Raw genomic sequence first — 23,969 nt, 5'->3', positions numbered from 1 at the left:
CCCCGCCCCGCCCCGCCCCGCCCGACCGCTCCGGCCTTGCAGCACGTGTTTGACCTCGCGGGGTGATGGCAGGTCTCGCTCGCCCTCCTTGATCAGGCTCCGCGCCTTGCTGGCGTCCACTTCAGGCAGTCCTCGAGGGTTTGCGGACACCTGCGCTCGTTTGCAGGTCAGTACTTGTTCAGAGCAGTAGGAGGCCAAAGAGCCCAGAAAGGCAACCTGGGAGCAGCGGCCGTTACCCAGGATGGATGGCAGGTGTCCCCATTCCTAAACTAGCCCCTTCTCGACTTCACCTTCAGCACCAGTAGAGCCAGCCCCCAGCTCCTCCATCCACCCATCTCTTTCCTCCCTTTGTCTTGAGTCACAGGTCCTGGAACCAAAAGCTTTCTACAAAGACTGAAGGGCTCCACCCATCACACTGAAGTAATCCCCCTAAGACAACGAGGCCTTGCAGGAAAAGCCCCACCTGTTAGCACTTGAAGCGAACCCTACTTTTGCCACTGCCATTTCCCAAAGCCACTAGTCCAGTCCTTTGCCCCTTTGAATTTGATGTGTTTGAACAGACTTCTAGAATGTGGTCTTCAGGGTGCCCTAGCTACTCTTTAAGAGCAGGAAAGGAAATAGCCTATCTAGAATGTACCCTTTTAAATGTCCCCACTGGGGCCAGTGAGCAAGGCGCTGCAACCTCAGCACCTCCCTCTCAGAGTCCATCAATTGCATTTTTCAAACACTAGTCCTTGCATTATCTCGCTTTCAAAAGCAACACTGAATTCTCAGATTGACAGTCATGTTACTTCACTCCTAGACTATGTAACTGGATGCACAGAAGGTTGGGGGAAATCTGCTTGAGAAGCTTTAACTGCTAGCAGGTTCTTTCTCTTAAACGCCTTATTTGATGTCATCAGCTTGACAAGCGCCACCATGATTCCATCTGCTAAAGCTTCAATCTGAGAGCAACCTGAAGCACAGGCTTCATGCCGTGCGGGATGACTTTCACCTCATGACAAGCTCTGCACACTGACCGGGTCTTATATGCCTTTCTGCTTTCAAAACCACTTGTGCTTTTTAGGGTCCAGGGGTGCAGCTGAGGCTTGGATTTGCCCCTTTCATTGCATTAAGACTAATTAAAATAAATTTAAGGCAGATAAGGCCATTTTCTATTTAAGAAACACCTGCCGGCCTCCCTGGAGGTACAGGCATTGAGTCTCAGCACTATGAACCTATCGCAGCCACTGCAGTATGAGTTTGATCCCCACCCCCAGGGCACAGCAGACCTCTCCTGTCCCCGATGCTCCCCTCAGCAGTGTGTTTTGCAGTACGAGTTTGATCCCCGGCCAGGGAGTGACCCACAGGGTGCAGCAGACCTCTCCTGTCTCCCCGCTGCTCCCCTCAGCAGTGTGGTTAGTCGATCTGCCTGTTCAGCTCCCCACTTTGTCTCTGGTGAATCTGCTCAAACCCCTGCACCTCTGGCCTACGTCCCAGTTCTTATGAGCATAAATAAATAAATCTTTTAAAAAAAGAAACATCTTCACGCCCTAACAAAGCAGCTCCCCTTAACTGAGAACATCACAAGCCAGCACCCATGATGAGGGTTTCCTTGTGCGCTTGTCACCATGAGCTCGGAGGCAGAGAAAATCTCTAAAATCAAAGAAGACTTCACAATATGCCTTTATTGGTTAGTTTAAACATGTATTTTGTCCTTAAAAAGCTATTATTACCAATAGCTTTTCTCAGATAGTTCTTCAGGTCTAAGAGAAGGGGAAAACTTAGCCCTTGTAATAAAAAAAATCCAAACAAGGCATGGGATAAAACAGTCCACGGTTAGATCATCACAGCGTGGCTCCCCACGGCTCTCCCAGACATGCTTCTACCATGCGACAGCCTGGCCCCGCTGTGCCACAGAGCTGCCCATTCATTCATAGATTCTCCGAGGCTCCTGCAGCACCACGCCCCCTTCTGTCATAGCGTTCTGGAATCGTTTAATCTGGTTTGGAAGATCAGAAAAGAGGGAAAAGACTGAGTGAGCACCACAAGTAAGTGGCCAGTGAGAGCCCCCCACCCGCAAAGTAAGCTGATTTGCCCCCCATCACCACCCCTGCCAGCACTGGTTTTTCAGAAAGTGGTCCTAGTGACATAAGAAAAAAGAGTTTGCAGTCAAGATGTTACTACATGAACCGGGTAGCAGTTTGGTCTGTAAAATCAAGCAGACGGCTGACACAAGCTATGCAACCTCTGTCGTCAGACACGGTCCGGATGGAGGGGAATTGCTCTGAAAAATCAGACTTTCCACGCTAACTTATGTTCTGACCTCCCTTTTTTGTATAACCGTAATATCAAAATATTCTGAGCAACTTTCAGCTTACAACTGGATTGCCTCAGCCGCACAAGGCCTGCCTGCCCTGACAAGCAAGCACTGCCCCAGGGTGAAAAAATTCCCCTGAAGTCAAGTGACTTGACTACTGTCTGATTAAAAGCAAAAGGGCTGTTTTTGCAAAGTCTCTCTCACTGCCAGATGGAGGATAACCCAAATCTTATCATTCTATCATCTCACCTAGCCTTCTATACAGCTTTTTAAAGAATTACTCAAACTTCCTATTGTTTGGCCTTGAGATGTGGAAATTCATCCAGGTTGCCTGTTTTTTAAAGTAATCAAGTTTTCCACCTACTACACCTTAAAGGAATCCACAAAAGCCTTCTGGCTAGTTTTTCAGGATTCTATTATGTAGTCTTTAGATAAAGAAATCCACCTATGTCTCCTATTCAGAGACTTGATTAACAAGGAATTTCCTCTTCTGTCTCCCAGGATGATTCAGGCAGAAAAACAAAAACCCATTAAGTAGTAGATAAGGTTTCTGGGGCTTCTATCTTAGTTGATCTCCACTATAGTAATATTAGTCATAAACTTTGTGCACCTATGTGCTTGTTTTTAACCTTGATTGATTTTGGAATGTTCTATCTCAGCTAAAGGGCAATACGACCCTAAACTGTTCTTAGAAAAAAAGATGATTGTAATCTCTCAGCCCAGTTCGTGTGCTGATGTCATCTCACTGCTTGCTCGTAATGTATAAAATAAACCTCTGCTAAAGGCAGAGCAGGAAGACTTGCACCCAACTCCGACTCCCGTGTCTTCCTCGCTCCCCTTTCCCCTTTTTTCTCCCTTTCCCCCTTTTTTAGGACTCTCCACTCGCCGACGCCTTCCCACCTTAGGGTCCTGCCTGTCTTGCCTCCAGACACTTCCAACAGCCGGCCTCAGGCTGCTTAAGCACATCGGCGCGGCCCTCCAGGCTGCTGTGAGGCTGCAACCGGTCAGTGCATCAGGGCACTCAGAATATGGAGGGGACGCCCAGTACTGTGTGGCTTCTAACGCCAACAAGTACACAACACCTCTGAAATAAGCACGAGGGGTCCCCTTGGTGAACTAAGGGTTAAGTCTCAGCGCTTTCGACACTGCAGCCTGAGTTCCTGAGTTTGCTCTGGCCCGGGAGCTAATCCACAGGCACAGCAGACTTCTCTCTCTTCACCCCCCAGCAGGATACTTCGGTAGAGCCGCCTGCACTGCTGGTGAATCCTCTCACCCCCCACATCTCTGGCTACATCCCAGGTCTTCTATGCAAAAATCAGTAAACCTTTAAAAAACATATTAAATAAGCATATGAAAACCAAAATACCGAGTCTGAGGCTGCTTCCCATGGAGTCGGCTGATAGACCATGAAGTTGATCCCGGCCTGCAAGCAGCGCTCTGCCAGCACCCGGCCGATGCTCTCGCAAGCCACCACATTTTTGGTGCTATAGAGGTGCTTTTTAATTGCCCACTCACGAGTGGACGCTGAAACTACCACCTGGCCACTCCAGTGCTCGACGACAGCTTCAACGTGATGCTGAGTCCTTGTAACTCGCAACCTGAAGGCGGAGAGAGGAGAAAGACAGACGCCTTCAGGTCAATACTCAAGACTGCAGCGTGTGGTCCATGAGCTTTCAGGACCCCAGGGACCTTCCCCAGGATACGCCAGGGTGCTCCACTGTAGATGGTCAAGCAAAAGCTGGTATTTCTGAGAGTGGAGAAGTATCTACACAGCTTCTTCTTCAAAGGATTTGAGGAGGCAAAGCTAAGTTGGTGACTCTACACTGGGTTAGGCTGTACTAATGCTGTGCTTTTATTTTCTCGAGAACATCAAAATAAATGTAAGATGCGTTGAAATTTAAATGTGAAAATGTAAGTCAAGAGTACTAGAAGATGTAGAAGAACACGTTCGTTAGCTAAGTCTAGTTAAATATGACTTCAAACCCAGTCATCTGGCCTTTATTTTAAAAAATTGACAGTCTACCAAAAGATCTCAAAAAAAAAAAAACAAAACAAAACAAACCCAGGCCCACAATAAGAAGTATGAAACAAAAGTATTTTAAGTCATAAATTGTTCAAAGGGTTAATTTCCATAATATGAAACAAGCCTATAATCAATCAGTAAGTGGGGCCTTGGGCCCTCCCTGGTGGTGCAACGGGTTAAACTGCAGACTGTGAAGCTCGCCACTGCAGCACTAGTTAGATCCCCGGCCAGGGAGTGATCCACATGGTGTGGCAGACCTCTCCTGTCTCCCTGCTGTTCCCTTTAGCAGTGTATTTCAGTAGATCCGCCCTTTTTGCTCCCCATTCTCTTAGTAAATCCTCTCACCCCCTGCACCTCTGGCCTACACGCCAGGTTACCAACCAAAAATAAATGAAATCTTAAAAAAAGACCAATAACTTAACAGGCCAAGAATTTGAACAGAACAGAGAAAAGAAAAATACTGACTCTTAAACTCATGAAAAGATGCCCTAAGTTACTTATAAAATGTATGGGCAAGACAATTCATGACAACAGTTTGCAATAGTAACAGATAATTATAATTATCAACAGGGACCAATGAACTAGAACATCCAAGCAATGTTTTCTATAGTTACTAAAAGAAATGAAGTAGTACTTTATGAGGCTAATAGTAACAAAAACCAGTCGCTGGTGTAATTATTTAGGACAGAGAGCTGTGTCCCCAGTCTCTCCACACCGCCCCCTCCCCCTTTTTTAAGCTACAGAAAGAGAAAGGTTAAGTAACTTTAGCAAGATCATAATTGAGTTGAGTAATGGAGCCAGGCTTTTTTCCTCCAGGGGGCTGGTTACAGTCAATGCTCCTCACCACCACCAAAGATACCCAAGACTATCTGTAAGCACCGGGAGGGTCAGGGAGGGAGATCATGATACAGAAGCCTGTCAAGGTTTGCTAGGACTGATCGCGAAAACACCCTTTTGGGTTTTGTAATATAATACTAGGTATATATGACACACTGGAAATGTAAGCTCATGTTAAAGAAAGCACTACAGTGTCAGATTCTCACTTGAAAAGTGGGCTCCTCTGGTGTAGCTGCCAACAACCCAGTCAAAATCCCAAGCTCAAACCAGAGACTGGCAGTTTTCCCTGAAGGGGCCTCGCACTGGGCTTGGCGGCCTCCACGATGGGCAACTGGGAGCGCAGCTTCCGGCTTCCAGAGAGGCCGGCGGGCACCCAGTGCCCGCACTAACACCATCCACTGGAAATTTTCTCCCCGACGCCCACTTATTTACTGTCTGGTCCTCGCTCCAAATCTCCCGCACGCCGGCTGAAAGGTGAAAGCGCTTGCAGGGCCCCAGGTCCAGGACTCGCGGCTCTCACCTGTGCCAGAACTCCCGGGAGGGCCACACAGTCCCCCAGCCCCGCTCCTTCCTGGCCACACCTAAGAGCTCCAGGTTCCGCGGGTTCCGGTTGGTGAACTCGGGCGCCACAGCTTCATTTCCCAGCGGGCTCGCTTCAGGCTTCGGCGCCGGCTTGGCGCGGGTGGACACGGCGGCGACCCCAAGCCCTAAGAAATGCAAACACCAGGCGGCTCTTTAAAAAATGCCAAAACCCGGCCGAAGCCCTTTCCCCGGGCAGCCCCCCAGTCTTCGCACCCTAGAAGGGGGACGCAAAGTATGTGTGGGCACCGGATGTGATCATCACACACCTCCTGCCGCTATCGCCACCAGGCTGCCGGCTGCTCTGCTCTCCGGGGAGCATATCGGGCAGAAAACGGGCCCCGTGTGTGACACTGGCAGGGCAGGGTCCGGGAAGTGGTGGGAGACTGACAAGCCACATTACCGGGGTTCCTGCAAACCGATAAGCACGCCCACAACCGCGGCCGAAGCGCCATCTCCGGTGGATTCGCGGGCAAAGATTCCCGCAGCCTGGCTCCCTTCCTCACCGGCCCCCCAGCAGAGCGCTGGGCGCAGCCATATTAGCTCAGGGAAAGGTCTTGGGGTCGCCCGTCCGCGGCGCCGGAACGGACAAGCCTGCTGCCGCTGACTGGCCGGAAGAGCAATCTGTTATCTGCGCTCTCCAATCAGCGCCTCCGCCGGGCGGCTGCCGACGCTGCTGCCGACCAACCACCTTGCGGGAAAGTGCTGGGGGGTGGGGCGCGAGCTTCCGGTTTACACGGAGCTCGTGCAGGAGTCCCGCGTCAGAGGCGCCTCGCGCCATCTGGGCGTCAGGGTGCAGAGCTCGCGCCGATCGCTGTCAGATCCACACACCCCTGTCACGAGGATAAGGGGAGCGGGCGATGCACTTTTGCCTCCGGAGACCACCTTGCCCCGTCCTTGCCGGATTCAGCCCCCCCAGCTGCCAATCAAGAGGCCTCCAACAGTGACCTGCGAGCGCCCCGAGCACGCCGCCACACTTGCGGGGGACAGGAAATGCTTGAAAACTAACGCGCAGAACTCGTTCTTCTACCTTAGAAAAGGCGCCCCCACCCCATCACAGTCCCAAGCTCCTCCCAAGCCTTTTCTAGAAGGCGCTAGAATAAGCAAGTGCGCATGCCCAGCCCTACCTCGCAGGAGGGCGGGGGGAACGGAAGGTGGAAACCAGCCGAGAGCCAACTTGGTCCCCGGTTGTGACCGACTTCCGTCCTCTTCCCTTCGCGCTCCTGCCGTTTGCTCTCCAATTGGACAAAAATCCTAAGCCCGCCCCTTCCATCGTCACTTCCTGCTCGTCGCCCTTGTCTGCGTCCTCCCCTTCCCTTCCCGCCCTGCCCCGGGGCAGGGGTGGCGGTGTTCCCAGCAGCCCTCGCGGCGTTTCTCCGGCCGTTCCACGCCGTCGTGTGGCCGCCGCCCGGCCTCGGCAGCGAGACGCCGGTTTCCCGCGGAGCCAGCGAGCCTCGACGTGCCCCCTGCCGCGAAGATGGAGGGGCCTTTGTCCGTGTTCGGAGACCGCAGCACTGGGGAGGCGATCCGCTCGCAGAACGGTACGGGCCGCAGGCCTGGGCCGCGTCGGCCGCCGAGAGCCTGTTCTCTCCCGGCGGGAAGGGCCCGTCCGCGGGGAGGAGGCTGTTCCGGCCCGCGCTGCAGGGCGGGCGGCTGTCCCTTGGCGGGGGCAGCTCGGGGTGCAGCATGGCTTTTGGACGACAACCGTCCCCGACGTGGGGAAAGCCTGGGGAGGGAGCCCCGCGGGCCGACACGTGCCGGTCGCGCCTGCCCGGGGCCGGGCCCCCAGCCCCCCTTTTGTTCCGATTTCTCGCCGGGGTTTATTTCGACTTTGGGACTACGTTTGGGGATCGCTGAATAAAACTAGCAGCAGCTGCTCGTCTTAATGGGAAAAGAACGGCCTCGGTTTAGAAGGCCGCCCACCGGACCCCACCGGTTACCTGCGGGAGGCCCGGGCTCGGATCCGGAACCGACCGTCACCCACCTGTCGCTTGTCGCTGTTAGCCGACCAGCTTTCCACTGAGTTAGTTCGCGTACACGACGCGCAGTGAGTTTGATAAACATTCATGGCAAATTTAGCGTTTGGGTCTCCTTGGAGAAGGTTTACAGTTCGACGTCTTGGAAACGTGATTTTACCGTTACTGGATTACGGGTATTTGTCATCGACAGGTTTGAAAAGAGCACCTTAACTAGGACAGATTTGTAGATTTGGGGAATTCTGAAGTTGCTCGTTATTTACTTTAGGCAGAAATAATTTTCCTTTAGAATAGTGGATTTTCCAGTTTCTTTTTCTCCTTGTCTACAGTTATGGCTGCAGCTTCTATTGCCAATATTGTAAAAAGTTCTCTTGGCCCAGTTGGCTTGGATAAAATGCTGGTGGATGATATTGGTGTGAGTATACTTATTGTGTTTTTCAAAAAGAAAAAATAATCCTTGTAATATCTTGCTTTGTATGTTTGACTTTTTTTGTTTTTAAATTTACTTTTATATCGTTATTCATTGAATTTGTTTTATTTGCTAGTGTTGGGATCTAGAGATGGATGGTACCAAGACGGGACTGTTAATTTAGGGTGATTTGTTTCCTCTCTGCTGCACATTTTAGGATGTAACCATTACCAACGATGGCGCAACCATTCTGAAGTTATTGGAGGTAGAGCATCCCGCAGCGAAAGTTCTTTGTGAGTTAGCTGATCTGCAAGATAAAGAAGTGGGAGATGGAACTACATCTGTGGTAAGCAGAAGGGCTGAAGACCAGTTAGTTTTCTAAAATCAGACTTACAGTAAAGTCATTTGTATCTGGGTCAGAAATTAATAGAACAAAAAAATTCTTACGTAGTGATTCAGAAACAAAATTTGAAATGTGGATAAAGTCGTACAGTTTAAGTGGAAAAGAATTCTCATCTAATTTTATGTAACCTGTTCATTCTGAATGTTTTTCCTCAAAAAATAATTATTGCAGATAGGCAATCTCATGAATTCCAAAGGGGAGTTCAAGGAGGTCAGTAAACATGGTGTTCAGCGTTGTATTCTAAAGACACAAGCAGTAATCAGGGGAAAGGAGGGGGGTGTGTGTTATGAAAGACTGGAACTTGGCTTCTTCTAAAATAATGGAAATTCCTTTGTCTGAGTCACTTGTTCCTGTGGTTGGGGGGCTGGAGGGCAAGGCTGTGCCCTTAGGCTTCAGGTGCAGGTGTGTGGCCTCTGCTGTTGTCAGCTCAGCCAGAACAGTTTTCTGCCTTTGACCATTTGTGTCTAAAACACTCCAGAGGGGTTGGTTTGTACCGCAGGTTTCTAGTAATCATTCCTTTCTCTCCCTCACTACCACGGGCTGCTTAGTACCTGATGGTGTTAGTGTTGCTTTTATGATGCATTGTGCAGAGTGAGTGTCAGGCTGACGGGAGAGTGATGAATGTTTTCTCAACAGGTTATTATTGCCGCAGAGCTTCTAAAAAATGCAGATGAACTAGTCAAGCAGAAGATTCATCCCACATCCGTTATTAGCGGCTATCGACTTGCTTGCAAGTAAGCGTGTTGGTAATCAAGGTTTTGTTGGGGTAGTTCTAGGGGGGTTACATTCTTTGGCTGATGACTAGCTCTTGAGAATGTTGTAATGTAAGGGCTAATTAGCAACAGTGAAAATGAGAAGTAGGCCCTTTTGTTCCCATTTGACTGCCACATTTTCTCCTCAGTAGATTTTAGTGGCTATGCTTGTGGGATAGATTAAAATTGCCATGATCTGAAGAGGGAGGGTTTATTTGTGTCCTCCTCCTATATGAAATGGCTGAACAGGAAATTGGTGCCTGTGACGTTTTTATGTGGTGTTAAATTTGATGAAGCTGCAAACATTTGCATGGTGAACTAGTGTTTTCTTCCCCCACCCCCACTTTAAATAGGGAAGCAGTGCGTTACATCAGTGAGAACCTGATTATTAACACAGATGAACTTGGAAGAGATTGCCTGATTAATGCTGCTAAGACATCGATGTCTTCCAAAATCATTGGGATGTATCCTTGCTCAGTAAGCTTTAGGCTTTGAATTTGTGCACTAGTCATGGCTTTTTGTGCCAGATGGTGCTGTTTTGAAACTATTCCCCTTCTTGCTTTTCTGTGGGAAAATACAACGTAAAAATAGGATGAGTTGTAGCATTTTGATGGGACCAAGGAAGTCCCTTGGAGTTACCCTCCATTCCCACATGCACTTTTTGTCAATCCCAGTTCTCTTTTCCTTAACTATTGACTTAGAAATGGTGACTTCTTCGCTAATATGGTAGTGGATGCTGTACTCGCTGTTAAATACACAGATGCGAGAGGCCAGTCTCACTACCCAGTCAACTCCGTTAATGTTCTGAAAGCCCACGGGAGAAGTCAGATGGAGAGTCTGCTGATCAGCGGCTACGCACTCAACTGTGTGGTGGGCTCGCAGGGTAAGGCGCTGGGTTTGGCCCTGTGACGAGCAAGGGTTGGTGTTTTGTGGGCTACACTGTACAGCTCCAGGGGTGCACAGTGGTCTACAATGGCCTGAAGGGGAGACATGTCTAAGATAAGACGTGTTTAATGCCACTATGATGCGCTTAAGTGTGATGCGTTAGAACTTAAGTTTTAATTTCCTGTATATATACATTTAACATTTCTGTGTTTTTTATGCTGTGAGAGTAGATGTGTTCTATAAAATGTAGCATTGTTACGGGTGCAGTAAAGGAATTTAATGTTGTATTCAATTACAGGCATGCCCAAGAGAATAGTTAATGCAAAAATTGCTTGCCTTGACTTCAGCCTGCAGAAAACAAAAATGAAGCTTGGTGTGCAGGTGGTGATTACAGACCCTGAGAAACTGGACCAGATTAGACAGAGGTATGTCAAGTGACTCTTAGTCTTTGAAAATGGTGTTTGTAATTACTCTGTTTGGTGCTCTGAGCACAGACACGCCATTCACTGCATGTGTCTGTCTTGGAGGCCTTGAAAATTTAACATTCTAACCGAGGTCAAGCTTTTGCTTTCTTTTTATGTAAACCTCCAGAAAAATTAGAAAATGTGATGGCATTTTAAGAGATTTTTGGTTGTATGACCACAAAACCCACCTATTGTTGGGGAGCTGTGGCCTTCGGGATGTGCTGGTTGAAGATAGGCGGGGCTTTATTTACCCGGTTGCCCCTGCGCTGGCCAGTCGGTGTAGACTGGGCCAAGGGCGGGTGGGGGGGTTGTCACGTAGAGAGCTGGTGGGGGGAGGTGGTTTGGCTGGTCCTGCGTGTTTTGGCCGTTTACACGTGGCCCATAGAATGGCTAGATCTTTCCACTGCGGACACCTGCTGTGCCAGGTGGGCTGCTCCGCCTTGCGATCACGCATGTGCGTCCTCCCTGTTGAGGGCCTGTCCCTCTAGAATAAGTGTTCTGGATCCTGTCGCCTCCTGCCTTGGAGTGTTGCTAAATTGATCTTTCTCGCCTGCGTCCGTCACTAATTCTACTGTTTTCTTTAGACATTCTACTTATAACCTCTTTTGTCCTTAAAAGCATCTTTCACATGTCCCTCGTTCCTCCCTGGCCTTCCCCATCTCTTGACAGCCAAATGTCCCCAGACATACCCCGTTCAGCTCCTATCCCTTTGCAGCTTTGACCTCTTCCCATTTCCCTTCTCCATGCCCAGACTATTCGAGAAGCAGCAAGCTGAGCTGCTCCCTGGGTTTTGCCCTTCTCCCTTTCTTGGGCTGTTTTCCCTGTAGCAGCAAAGGTGATGGAACAAGACTAGGCTTCAGAGCCTTCCAGGCTCTCCGTTCCTTCCTTCCACACTCTTCCCTAGAGTCCGGCTTCCACTAAAGCAGTCTGCTTCCTTTGCTGTGGTTCACCATGCTTCTGACTCAGGCCCTTGAGGAAATGTTCCACCCTTGTTTTGGCTAATTTTTCTCTTTTTAGATTAGTTGCCAAAAAGCCTTTCTTCCCACAGTCTAAATTACACCCTGCCATGGTCCTCACACAGTGTCTGCATGACTGCGACTTTGAGCTTTCCAGGCAGAGACCACTGACCCCGAGCTTCGTGGCCCAGTCTTTCGTATGGTGCCCGCACACTGCTAGTTTGTGTGAACAGGAACATTCTTCAGGAGTCTGGATGAGAAATGACTCCAGTCATACAGCAACTGTTACCAGATCTGTCTCAGGCCCAGGCTGTTCATGGACTTTCAGCTTCTCATTCAGCTTCCACCATGGTTTTCTTTCACTTCCTGGGTCAGTGTCTGAACCTCCCTGTTAATCCGGCCTTGAGCTTGGGCTTCTCTTCAGCTCATCTGTCCTCATCATACTCCTCTATCCAGTTGTTCCCTCCTCGCCTCTGCTGTATAGTTCCCCCATTAACATTGGGGTTCTTTTGAACAGATTTGGTCACAACCATTCTTGAAAGCAGATTCAGCCCTATCTACCCAGACTCGCTGTGCCTGTAGGGTTCTTGATCACAGAAGGGGCTAATGGGGTTGCTCAGCTGCTTTCTCTCCACAGAGAGTCAGATATCACCAAAGAGCGAATCCAGAAGATCCTGGCAACCGGGGCCAATGTTATTCTGACCACCGGTGGGATTGATGATATGTGTCTCAAGTATTTTGTGGAGGCTGGTGCTATGGCTGTCAGGCGAGTTTTGAAAAGGGACCTTAAGCGCATCGCTAAAGCTTCTGGAGGTATGTCTCCTGCCGGTGCCCTGTTCATGCACGTGACCCTGCTCCTGTGTGGTGCGTGGTGACTAGATTCGTGTACAGTGGGGCTGTACTTACTGAAGCTCTCCACCTCAGGATGACATGGTGAATTCCATTTTAGAATAAAAGGATGGTGGTTTGTCTGATAGCTCCTTACTATAAACTTGTGTTTACATATTACTTTAACTGTATTTAAGACAGGGTGTGAAAATGTCAGTGGGAGAAGAATGTTTACCTATTTTTGTGATTGTCTTCATAGCAACTATCCTGTCAACCCTAGCGAATTTGGAAGGTGAAGAAACTTTTGAAGCTTCAATGTTGGGACAAGCAGAAGAGGTAGTACAAGAGAGAATTTGCGATGATGAGCTGATCCTGATCAAAAAGTAAGCGACTTTTTAAGTTATAAAACTTGCTGATTTTGTATCATTGTAAAGCTACACCCCCTTCCCTTCCCATTCATTTGCTGCGGTAGTCTTCCGTGACACAAGCAGTTATACGCATGGGATACAGGAACCTTGGACCACTGTGAAGTGAGATGAAGTTGCCGTTTCATCTTGCCTGCATGGTCTGGACATGCCTGTTAGTTCAGCAGGTGTGACTTTTACGTCTCGTGTGAGCAGGACTGAGTTGCTGTGTCCTTAGAAAATGACCAAGTACTGACCTTTGTGTTCCTAATAGCACCAAGGCCCGGACCTCTGCATCGATTATCTTGCGTGGGGCAAATGATTTCATGTGTGATGAGATGGAGCGCTCCTTACACGATGCTCTCTGTGTGGTGAAGAGAGTTCTGGAGTCAAAGTCTGTGGTTCCAGGTGGGGGCGCCGTCGAGGCGGCCCTGTCCATCTACCTGGAGAACTACGCCACCAGCATGGTAAGCACAGAACACAGGGTTCTTCTCTGGGAGGGGGAGTGGCTCTTCCGACTGCATGCCTGTGTTGTATTGTCTCCCCATGGAAATACCTGTTTTACCTCTTTAGGGGTCTCGGGAACAGCTTGCTATTGCAGAGTTTGCAAGATCTCTTCTTGTGATTCCTAACACACTAGCAGTTAATGCTGCTCAAGATTCCACAGACCTGGTTGCAAAGTTGAGAGCTTTTCATAATGAAGCTCAAGTTAACCCAGAACGTAAAAATCTAAAATGGTAAGTATACAGTCTCCCCAGCTTTTTTCAGTGTTACTGTGGACGAGTCCTGTGTTGTGTGGTCATTTGTTTTTTAAATCCATGAAGGGTGATGCCTAGTGATTGTTAGCGTTGGCACCTCTAACAGCTGACTCCTGTCTGGGGCCTGGTTCTCTGGGTTGTCAGAGACGCCTTGGAGACCTAGGGGAGGTTAAGCTCTCTGTGTCCACACAGACACTTAGAAAGTTATTTTAGTACTACCTAAGCCTTTTAACAGTGATTAGGTTATAATGAGGTACTTTAACCTGGAAAGGTAGGGCCCGGACCGGCTCCGCTGTAGCAGCTACACAAATCAGTGATTTGACCTGGGCGGGGGTGGGGGAGGAGGGTCACTTTTAACGATTGTTTTTCCTAAATTGCAGGATTGGCCTTGACTTGATCAATGGTAAACCTCGAGATAACAAACAAGCAGGGGTGTTTGAACCAACAGTAGTTAAAGTTAAGAGCTTGAAATTCGCAACAGAAGCTGCAATTACCATTCTTCGAATTGATGATCTCATTAAACTACACCCGGAAAGCAAAGATGATAAGCACGGAGGTTACGAAGATGCTGTTCACTCGGGAGCCCTTGATGACTGATCTGGTTTCTCTTTATTTATAACAATGTTAGATGCAATTGTCTTGCCCTTGAGTATTACACATTAAAGAGTACTGCACTAGTAAACCTTGGTTCTGGATGGTTCCCAGCCTCACTTTGGTCCTCTGATTTCACATAGTATAGAGCTTAAATGCATTACTGGCATTTAAAAAAAAAAGGTTAAAATTTAGTTCGTTTCCTGTTTTCCCCACACCCCACCTCGTCTCTGCTGTGTGGCTTCACCCTCGCTGCACACACATTGCTATCCCCATCCCACCCCCAATGCACAGGGCAGCGACACCGCGGCGTCCACCCGTCCGCTCCATCGTGTGCAACAAGGTGACAAGAATCCGACAGCCAGATGCTCCCAGGGGGTGGCCCAAGGCTATCGCCCCTCCTTGCACGTTGACCTAAAAGGGGGAAAGGTGTCTGTTACTGTCTGTGGACACATGGTTAAATCCAAAGTCTCCTTAATATGCCAGGAGACTGCGCTTTTCAAATTTCAGCGGCTTAGGAACTAATCCCACCTGAGGTCTGTCCTGACGACCTTTATTTACGAATTTAAACACCCTGTTCACATTTGAATTCATCCATTGGAGGCGCTTTGCCTCGGGAAGCAAACGAGTGAGCGGCCGAGTCCGCACAGGGCCAGCTTGGCGCCCGCTCTGTGCAGCAGTGCCTGGCACCGTGGCGACAGGCGCATTTTGCTCTCTACACCCTTAGGCCTCACGCGGACAGTTCACTGGGAGCTCTGGGGATGACCTGATCCAACATTACCTTCTCTGGGTTTAATCCAAGTTCTTTAGCTATGGCGACAGAGAGAGCTGCAAAGGCTTCATTGATCTCAAATACATCAACCTCTTCCAGTGACCAACCTGCTTTAGCCACCTAGAAGATGAAAAGGAGAGTCCTAAACACCCAGCCTCAGACAGGATGCACTGTGGTGCTCAGGGACCAAACTGGCAGTGGGTGTCCCTGTGTTAGTGGTGGCTCAACGTCTTGCTGGGTGGCTTCAACTAAAAGGTGAACTGGGAAAGGCGATACATGGAATGAATCCTCTAAGTGGTGAGCCCAGTGAGCCTGGCTGCTCCGGGGAAGACCAGATTGAGCAGTATAAATGAGGCTCACTTAAGACTAACAGGCAAGCGGAACAGCTGAGAACAAGCTCATCTGAGTGGAGAGGTAACCAGAACACAGGTTTCCACGCGTAAGCCAACGTGGAGCTAAGGTTACTGGCCTGGCCCCGACGAGTTCTAACAGAGGTTCAGAGCAGACTCACCGCTTGCTTTATTGCCGGGATCGGTCCTGTCCCCATGATGGATGGGTCTACGCCCACCTGGGACCAAGAAACGATCTGTGCCAGAGGCGCGAGCCCGCGGCTGGCAGCGGCTGACTTCCTCATGAGAACCACCGCTGCGGCGCCGTCGTTGATTCCTACCAAAGAGGGGTATCTTGATTCCTAAATGCTTGCCAGCGCTTACAGCCCATGTTACACTCAGTGCAGTGGCAAGGCCAGCTGCTGTAGTGCAGACAGCAGTGTGAAGGACAAAGCTCACCGACAGGACGCACCCACAAGCACTGCCTTCCCCCACAGGAGAAAGTGGGAAGATTAAAGCAACGGGGAGCAGGGACTAATGAAACAGAAAAAGGCCCAGAGCTCAGGAGACACCAGGGATTTCTGGAAAAGTGCCCCCCATTTTCTTCTATGTCCAGTTAAGTCCATGTTTCAGTAAAGCTCAAGTCAAGTGCATGTGGAAAAATAAGTGAGGACCAAACATACGGGAGTTAAAATGTTCCCCCAAAGCAACTGAAGTAGAACATTTGTGTCTCGTTAAGGAGATGAGACAACCAGGTAACTAGACCACTGGGCATTCCCCACCCGCCCTTCAGAAAACCCACCAGAGGCATTTGCGGGGGTCACGGTGCCGGTGCCATCCGTAAGGAAGTAAGGCTTGAGCTTACACAAGGCCTCTAGATTGGTCCCATGTCGAGGAAACTCATCTGTTTTCACCTCAATTGGACCTGAAAAAACAATCAGTCAACCAGGGCCTCCCTGGTGGCTTGGGTTAATCGCGCTATGCAGCTGGCCACAGCCACTGCAGCTTGAGTTCAATCCCCGGCCAGGGTCCAGCAGACCCCTCCTGTCTCCCTGCTGCTCCCCTCACCAGTGGATTTCACTACATCCGCCTCTTCTCCCCACTCTGGTGAATCCTCTCAAGCCCCTGCACCACTGACCTGCACCCCAGTTCTTGGGTGCATAAATACAATCTTTTTTTTTTTGCATAAATACAATCTTTTAAAAAAAAAAAAGATAAAAAGATTGGGCACATGTTAAGCACAGCACTACAAAGCTAGCCACAGCCGCTTTAGCATGAGTTTGATCCCCAGTCAGGGACGTGACCCACAGCGCGGCAGACCTCTCCTGTCTCCCCACTGCTCCCCTCAGCAATGTACTTCGTCGATCTGCCTGTTCTGCTCCCCACTCTGTCTCTGGTGAATCCTCTCACCACCTCTGGCCTGTACCCCAGTTCTGTACACATAAACAAATCTTTAAAAAAAAATAGTGAAGATGATAATATGTGAGGAACAGCGTGAGGCATGAGAAACTGCTTGCAACTCCAGTAGCAGCCAAATACACACTAAGAACCCCTGGGCGTTAAAACACGTTATGAGGACACATCAGGAGACGATTCAGTGTTTTCCAGCTCCTTTCTGAGATCTAGTAGTTCTGGGAGCTCTGTCCCAAAGGCTGCTGTGGTTTGGGGCCCAGTCTGGCCGCTGACTGGTTGCGAGCATGGATGGCACCTCTGGGTAATGACACCTGATGGAGCCTCTCCCACTAGATGACAGCAGTGACGCGGAAGCCCCCCCAAGGCACGAATGTTAGCACATCAGGCCTGGGGCAGGCCCTCCGGGGGCAGCGCCCGCTTCACCCACCCAGCTTCTCATGAAACCTGCTGACTACAAAGCAGCCGGAGGGACACCCTGGGCCCGGGGTCTGACAGCTGCCCAAGCCTCCTCCCCCATTACCCGCCCCCACCACACCCAGAGCTGTGTCCTGGCTCCTCGGCTGCTCCTACCTTCAACAATAACACTGCTGACGTGCTCAGCCTCTGCTGACGTGCTCACCTTTTCTAGAAGACACGAGGACCGGCACCACCTCCTTGTCAAAATGGCCAGCTTTCTGGGCGCTCTCTGTCCTGTTCTGGGACAGAACCGCAAGCTGGTCCTGCTCTTCTCTGCTCACTTGCCACTTTTTGGCTACATTTTCAGCTGTGAACAAAAACAATAAAGCAAACAAGCATAGTCAGAAACTGGCCTCGGACTGCTCGAGTCTTCACGCCTAAGCAGACGGCGAGGCGGGACAGGAGCCGCTGTGGGACTTGTCAGCCGCTGTCAGCCCGCTGTCTTCCTTCTCTCTCCCTTACTGTGCAATTCTTAACTTTTGGAAATTTCCTTCATTCAGATCCATCAGCGGTTTGTTTTCTGCTGCATTTGTTATTCTGTTTCTGAACCATTTGGGAGAAGTTACAGACAGCATGCCTTTTTATCCCTACATTTTAATTTCAGTGTATGTTCTCCTCAAAACCAGGCTCTTTTCTTACATAACCTCCACTACCAGAGGGAGGAAATTCAACATCAGCACAGTACTGTAATTCTTGCTTCATATCAAATGCCACCTGCTGTCCCAACAGTGCCAATTTATTTGCCTGGGCCACGATCCCAGGCTGTTTCCTGGTGCCTCTTAACCTAGATGTTCTAAGAGTCTCCATCAGTTTTTCTGCCAGGTTGATTTGTCTGTTTCAAATTAGAGTAAGATCATGCTAAAAGGGGTCGGGTCAGAGAGGCGCTGAAGTGCCACCAAATCAATCGTATGTATTCCTTCTCAGTGAGTCCTGTCAGGACGTCAGGGCTCAGGTGAGGACACATGTGGTCATTTGGCCGAAGTGGGGTGCATCAGGCTTCTACATGGTGCAAACCTGTCCTGACCCCCGCTGCTCCCTTCAGCAATGTACTTCGTCCATCTGCCTGTTCTGCTCCCGGCTCTGTCTCTGGTGAATCCCCTCACCGCCCCACACCTCTGGCCTGTACCCCAGCTCTGTGTGCAGAGGTAAATAAATCTTTAAAGATAAATAAGTAATTGTATGGAGAGAACGGTTCTATGAAATGATCCAACAACTCAACTTTGGGATTGTGGGACTTCTTGAACATTCCAAAGACTGAAGGGGGAGTATCTGCAGTCCCACATGGTTGGCTGTGTTTTTGTGTTTGTTTTTTTGGTGAGAACCTTAGGAGGGCTCCAAAGTTGGGTGGAAGCCGTGTTTGAAAGAGGCGCTTTTATGGAAACTTGGTGAAATAAGAAGCCACAGGGAGACCCAGGCTCTGCCTTTCCTCAGGGAAGGCAGACCCCAGGCTACACACCTGTACCCACCCAGCCCACCCGGCAGCCATGCCACAGGCCTGCCTCCCTCCCCACCCAAGTCTTTCTGGCCCAGAGAAGAGATTTATAATGACAACTGAAGCCACACAGGCAAGTCACTCGCTCACGCTGGGTCTCTGCCACGTGTGCAGGAGGGAAACGTGTTAGGACTTAACACGTTTGGCTTTTTCATTTGTAAAAAAAAAAATTGCCCCTTCTGTTCTTAAGTTCTACATTTTATGTAGTAAAGACACGAGTAGCTCTGATCTTCCAGTTGCCCTGCCAGTAAACCTAGCCTAGGGAACCTTCTAGATGGAGGACTAGTGAAGGCCTGCTTGGCCAGAGCAAGAACCAGGTAGCCAAGGTAGAAGTCTACCTCTGATATGGCCTTTACCACAACCACTACTTGTGGGCACTATGGTGAGTGGGAGACCGATGCAGGAAAAGTCAGAGGCACCCCACCTCTCCATTCCCTGAAAGTCAAGGAAAGGGCTGTCTCCTCCTCAGCGTGGCTCAGAGGAACTGTCTGTCAGAGGGTGCAGAGCGACCAGGGCCCCGCCCTTGAGGAGGAAAGCACCTGGCAGCCCAAGGCCTCACTTTCTTGCCTTCCCCTGGAAGCGCCTTCTCTGGCTCACCTGTGATGCCCATGTGGTAGCCGTGAAAGGCGTCCGTCAGCCCGTCCCGGAGGATGCTGTCGCTCAGCGGTGTTTCCCCCATCCTCACTCCTGCTCTTAGGTGGACCAAGTGAGGTGCCTGGAAACGAGCGCAATTGGGGTGGCCTGGCTGTCCCTTGTCCCTCGCTAGGAGGGCTGACCTCCCCAGTCCCAGGCCGCCTCCTCATGGGGTGCCTGAGCCTGCCGCAGTCAGCAGCCTACTCTGTCCTGCCCACTCCCAGGACCCTTGCCCCGCCACCGCATTCCGCCACACCCACTCTCCTGTGGCCCATGCCCTCATTCTTCTTTCCTGAAGAAACAGCCAGTTGTCTGTCCAACGCAGAGCTCACATGCAGGCCGGGGCGCTGACGCACTGCTCATCTTTGTAACAGTAATTTCTACTCAGGGAAACTGCAGGGCGGCAGCTCCCAGGCTCTCTGCAGTCTGGATAAAGGAGCATTCTGGAGCCAGCGGCGGCTTTGCTGCTCCTTCTACGCTACTGCTGTGAGGCGAACCCGCTGCTGCAGAGGCCAGGGCCAGGCGGCAGAGAGGCCAGGGCCGGGCGGCAGGGAGGCCAGGGCCGGTGGCTGGGAGGCCAGGGCCGGTGGCTGGGAGCCCAGGGCCGGGCAGCCTGTTCACTTTTGTCTCTGGGCTCTCTGGCATCACCTAGGCTGCTTCCCTGTGTCGCTCCGCCTCTGCAGTCTGAGACACTGTCTGCTGGCCTGGTGTGCGCACCTGCGCGCACTCCCTCCAGGTGTCAACCATCACAGCCTGCGCTCGCCAGCGCCTCCTGCGCGCCAGGCCACCGGTGACGCCAGAGGCCAGCGGCGCACTAGCCTGAGCGCCAGTGACCCACACGGCGCCTGCAGCGAGAATAACCGGGCCGCCTAATTTAGCGAGCGGGAGGGCCTTCTGGGGTCTTTTTAGGGCCACAAGCTCTGCAGCAGCTCCAACAGTGACAGGGCAGGCGGTGTGTCTGGACCCAGGCTCAGCCTGTCTCCTTCCCTTACTGGGATCCAACCCCTCCCCCAGCAGCCAGCCTCGCGGACACTGCCCGGCACAGTGTTCGCTCCTGTGTGCTGCGTCCAGCCCATCTCCTCCTGAACCTCCAGAGCGGCTGAGCTGAATGCCCCCCCAGGGGAGCACCAGGCCAGGACGGGGGCTGCCTGAGGGAGCAGGGGGTGCTTTTAGCTGTGCCAACGGGCCAGGACAACAGGCCTGCCAGGCAGACCCAGTGCCAACCTGCCCTCCCGCTGCCGTCTCGCCCACATTCTCTGCCCTGTGAAGGATAGCACCAGGTTCTGCTGCGCACGGCAGCGAGATAACTGGCCACACCTGCTCTCGACCTCGCCTCACAGTGAGAAACCGATGGGGGACAGTAACTAACGCACAGGTTTAGTCCAGGAAATAGTTTTGCTCCAGTTAGAATGTAGAAGACATTCTCTTCCCATCTCACTGCTTGACAGCATTTCCTTCAGCTGGCTTCTCCCCAAACGTAGGACAGTCTACGTGCAGGAGGGCTGACTCCACCTGCGGCTCCTTCTTTACGGCCGCGTCCAGCCAGCCTATCTGCCCTGCTCTCAGGGACGCGGGCCTACCACGCAAGGCTAGTGCCGCGCCCTCCGGGGCCTCACCTTGCTCATGCTCTCCATGCCGCCGGCCACCACGATGCTCGAGTCGCCCACCCCTATGGCCTGCGCGGCCAGGCACACGGCCTTCAGGCCCGACCCGCAGACCATTTGGCAGCTCCATGCTGGAACGGAGTAGGGGACTCCAGCACCCACACTGGCCTGGCGAGCTGGGTTCTGCCCACAACCTGGAGGAGGAACACGGACGCCTCTTAGCGATCAAGGCCAAAGAAAAGCTCTGTGCAGCCCCCCGGTGGCGCAGGTGTTAGAAACAGCACTGAAAAGCTGCTGCAGCCTCTGCAGTGCGAGTTCGCTCCCTGGCCAGGGGGTGACCCACAGGGCGCAGCACCCCCTCCTGTCTCCCCGCTGCTCCCCTCAGCAGTGTGCTTTGTCGAACTGCCTGTTCTGCTCCCTGCTCTGTCTCTGGTGAGTCTCTCACCCCCCCACCCCACCCCCACACACACTTCTGGCCTATACCCAGCTCTTTATGCAGAAATTTTTAAAAGATCATTAAAAAATAAAGTTTTTTTGTATGCAATACTTGTGGTGAGAAGTTATTGGAAGGGGACGTGTAGTGAGGGACTAGAAGGTTACCCTGTTTCTGGGTTTTTGTCTGAGTTGGTATGTTTCCTTTGTGGTCATTCCTTATAAACCTGGGTGGACTTTTCTGCATATATTTTGTATCAGGATAAAAGAATTAAAACGTTCAAAGAAGACAGTAAGTGTTCTGGCCTCCTGACGGCGCCCACAGAAGCAGGCACTTCTGAGTGAACACAGCCTGAACAACTCGGCCGCTCGTCCTAAGGCTGCGGCTTCTGTGAGCCGCTCTCAGGTCGCTGGGAAGAGGTGCTGGCCGGGACATCTGTGAAGGAGACATCTTCCCTTGCTCTTTTCATCACTCCATGAGCAGCTGCTTGTACATGCAAACTCAGGGGTGACATACCTTTCCAAAATTCAACCCTGGGGCCCGCCCTCAGGATGGGAAGAAACCCACCACACAGCTGAATCGCGCCAGCAGGGGGCTGAAAGCGCCTGGTGGCGTCTGCCACCCCGCCATCACCGGGGCCAAGCATGATGATGAAGCCCTCGCGCTCGCTTCTCAGGCTTCTCAGAGCTCAGGGGGAACCAGCACGGAGGGCTCGGGCTGAAACTGAGCCCCAGCCACCGCTGTGTTGCTAATCTGGGGCGAGGCTGGCGACGGGGTGCAGGCACACAGCAGGCCACGGCTGCGGAGGGCGAGGCCCGCGGGAGAAGGGGGCCAGGTGCAGGGGGGTGTGAGCGAGGCCGCAAGACTTGGGGGGAGGAAGAGAAGGGGCGACAGGAAAGCGCCGCATGGCGCTCTGAGGCTGGTTCTCGGCAGCCTGGCTGGGCACTGGTCTCCAGCGTGTGCTGTACAGACACTACCCCGGAGTCACTCGCCAACGGGGAAACTGGTGGTGGGGTCCCCTATGACGCGCAGTGAGGAGAGGGGCCAGTGTGAGGCCAGCTCTCTCAGGTCAAGCAGCCTTGGAGCACCCCAGGGGGCTGTGCTTCACACTCTAGCGAAGGCCCTTAAGAACAGGGGGGAAGCAGGAATCAGGGAGCGCAGAAGGTAAATACACAGAGAACGGCCACGCGGGCAAGAGCTGGCTGCAGTGTAGGCGCTTTGGGGTGGGCACCAAGCACTGTCAGGATCCATGATCCTGAGGGAACAGGAAGCCGGGCAATAACCAGCTGCTGGGACAGGTCAGCAGGGCGTCCACAGACTCCGGGAGAGCAGAGGACCCGGTGGAGTGAGCCCCAGATTCAGCGCTCCCCTGGACGGCGGGCCTCCCCCACCAGGAGAGAAGCCAGCCCCAAGGGTCAGGGGTCAGGACCCCCCCCAGCTGCCAGGCACCTGCTCCGCCAGCCACACCCAGTTCCCAGCATGTGTGGAACTTGTGACCCTTTGCAGGGGACAGAGGCCGATGTGGCCCCTCTGCCTAGACTGGCGCCCCTTTAAAGAGAAAAGGCTGCGGAGACTGCTCTGGAAAGTTAGGAACTGCACGGGTGAAGCTGGAGAGGAGCCACTGGCCGCGGGGCTGGGCGTAGGAAAGCTCTGGCCTGCCGCAGCCCGGCCAGGGCGGAGGCACAACAGCAGTTTCGCAAGCAGGCAGCCGCGGCGGGGCGCAGAGGGCCTCCCCACAAAGCTGCCAGGTCCGATTACCTGCGGCCAAGACGTGTCCGAGTATTACCTCCGACACCTCCTCGGGGGCCACGGCGGCCCGCTTCAGGGCTTCTCTGATGACAGTGGAGCCCAGGTCGTGTGCAGGAACGGTGGCCAAGGCGCCATTAAAGGAGCCTAGGAGAGAGGGGGCGCCGCGGGCAGTGAGGGGGGCGCCCCCGGGGGCTGGGGCGCCCCGCGGACGGGGAGTGCGGGCCGGGGCGCGCCCTTCCGCAGACCCTCGTCGCCGCTCATCGGGGGACAGGGCAGCGCGGGGGTCACAGCTGTCGGCCGCCGAGGCCCGGCAGGAGGCGCCCCCAGCACTCCTGGGGCCGCGAGCCCCCGGGGAACCTTCCCATTCATTCCCCGCGAGCGTGGCGCCGCGCTGCCCTAACAAAAAGGGCCCGCCCTGCCCGACCTCGCGCCCCGGGCCCTGCAAATGGACTGCCCCGGGGCTCGAGGCAGCTCGCAGCGACGCCCCCCGGGCCATCGCGACCCCTGCCCAGCGCCCGGCTCCGACCACCGCGGCCCCATCCCGGCCCCGAAGGCTGCTGAGCTGGCCAATCAGGGGCCTCGCGAGAGAGCGCCTCTCTCCGCCAGCCAATGGGAGAGCCGGGAAGCGCGGTGGCTCTACCCCGAGCGCCAATCAGAGCGCGCGGAGCGGAGAGGGCCTCACCGGGCGAGCAGGGGGCGGGCCCGCCGCGCGGACCCGAGAGGGGCGACGCGCCGGGGCTGGGGTCCCGGAGACCCCGCGACTCGAGCGCCGCGCCGGGCGCCGGCCACTCACCTATGACGGTCCGCGCCGCCGAGACGATAACCACAGGGTCCGAGGCCGCACTCATCTTGCCGCGCGACCACTTGTGCCACTACCACGGCCGGCTCCGAGGCAGAGTGAGGCGAAGCCCGGCCGGCCTGAGG

General features: G+C 52.7%; 4 protein-coding genes across 4 annotated transcripts in view; 1 reads left to right on the top strand and 3 right to left on the bottom strand.

Moving 5' to 3' along the window:
- PNLDC1 (poly(A)-specific ribonuclease (PARN)-like domain containing 1) overlaps positions 1-327 on the bottom strand; it is a 14,467-nt gene extending 14,140 nt beyond the window's left edge. Inside the window, exons 1-2 of the mRNA XM_004674168.1 lie at positions 291-327; positions 27-173 (exon numbers count right to left, since the gene is read on the bottom strand). Of these exons, the coding sequence (XP_004674225.1) occupies positions 27-173; positions 291-327 (184 nt within the window). The remainder of the gene's footprint in view (positions 1-26; positions 174-290) is intronic.
- Positions 328-1,649: 1,322 nt separating this feature from the next.
- Positions 1,650-6,308, bottom strand: MRPL18 (mitochondrial ribosomal protein L18). The gene is made up of 4 exons (XM_004673959.2): positions 6,142-6,308; positions 5,680-5,866; positions 3,666-3,897; positions 1,650-1,981 (listed from the first exon to the last, which is right to left on the bottom strand). Exons 1-4 carry the CDS (start codon positions 6,191-6,193, stop codon positions 1,910-1,912), a joined length of 543 nt encoding a protein of 180 aa, XP_004674016.1. The 5' UTR covers positions 6,194-6,308; the 3' UTR covers positions 1,650-1,909.
- A 760-nt stretch (positions 6,309-7,068) lies between these two features.
- Positions 7,069-14,243, top strand: TCP1 (t-complex 1). Its single transcript, XM_004673958.2, has 12 exons — positions 7,069-7,279; positions 8,044-8,129; positions 8,341-8,469; positions 9,163-9,260; positions 9,632-9,742; positions 9,980-10,161; positions 10,462-10,588; positions 12,221-12,396; positions 12,671-12,794; positions 13,090-13,282; positions 13,389-13,552; positions 13,954-14,243. The coding sequence occupies exons 1-12, from the start codon at positions 7,216-7,218 to the stop codon at positions 14,168-14,170; spliced, it is 1,671 nt and encodes a 556-aa protein (XP_004674015.1). The 5' UTR covers positions 7,069-7,215; the 3' UTR covers positions 14,171-14,243.
- ACAT2 (acetyl-CoA acetyltransferase 2) lies at positions 14,164-23,963 on the bottom strand. The gene is made up of 9 exons (XM_004673957.2): positions 23,839-23,963; positions 23,055-23,189; positions 20,876-21,057; positions 19,224-19,341; positions 17,298-17,441; positions 16,068-16,190; positions 15,448-15,602; positions 14,946-15,056; positions 14,164-14,578 (listed from the first exon to the last, which is right to left on the bottom strand). Exons 1-9 carry the CDS (start codon positions 23,891-23,893, stop codon positions 14,408-14,410), a joined length of 1,194 nt encoding a protein of 397 aa, XP_004674014.1. The 5' UTR covers positions 23,894-23,963; the 3' UTR covers positions 14,164-14,407.
- Positions 23,964-23,969: the final 6 nt, after the last annotated feature.

This window comes from Condylura cristata, unplaced genomic scaffold, assembly GCF_000260355.1.
Source record: "Condylura cristata isolate star-nosed mole 26May11 unplaced genomic scaffold, ConCri1.0 scaffold00001, whole genome shotgun sequence".
Classification (NCBI taxonomy): domain Eukaryota; kingdom Metazoa; phylum Chordata; class Mammalia; order Eulipotyphla; family Talpidae; genus Condylura; species Condylura cristata.
Note: the sequence above shows the minus strand (reverse complement) of the source record. Positions and strands in the feature narration are given on the sequence as shown.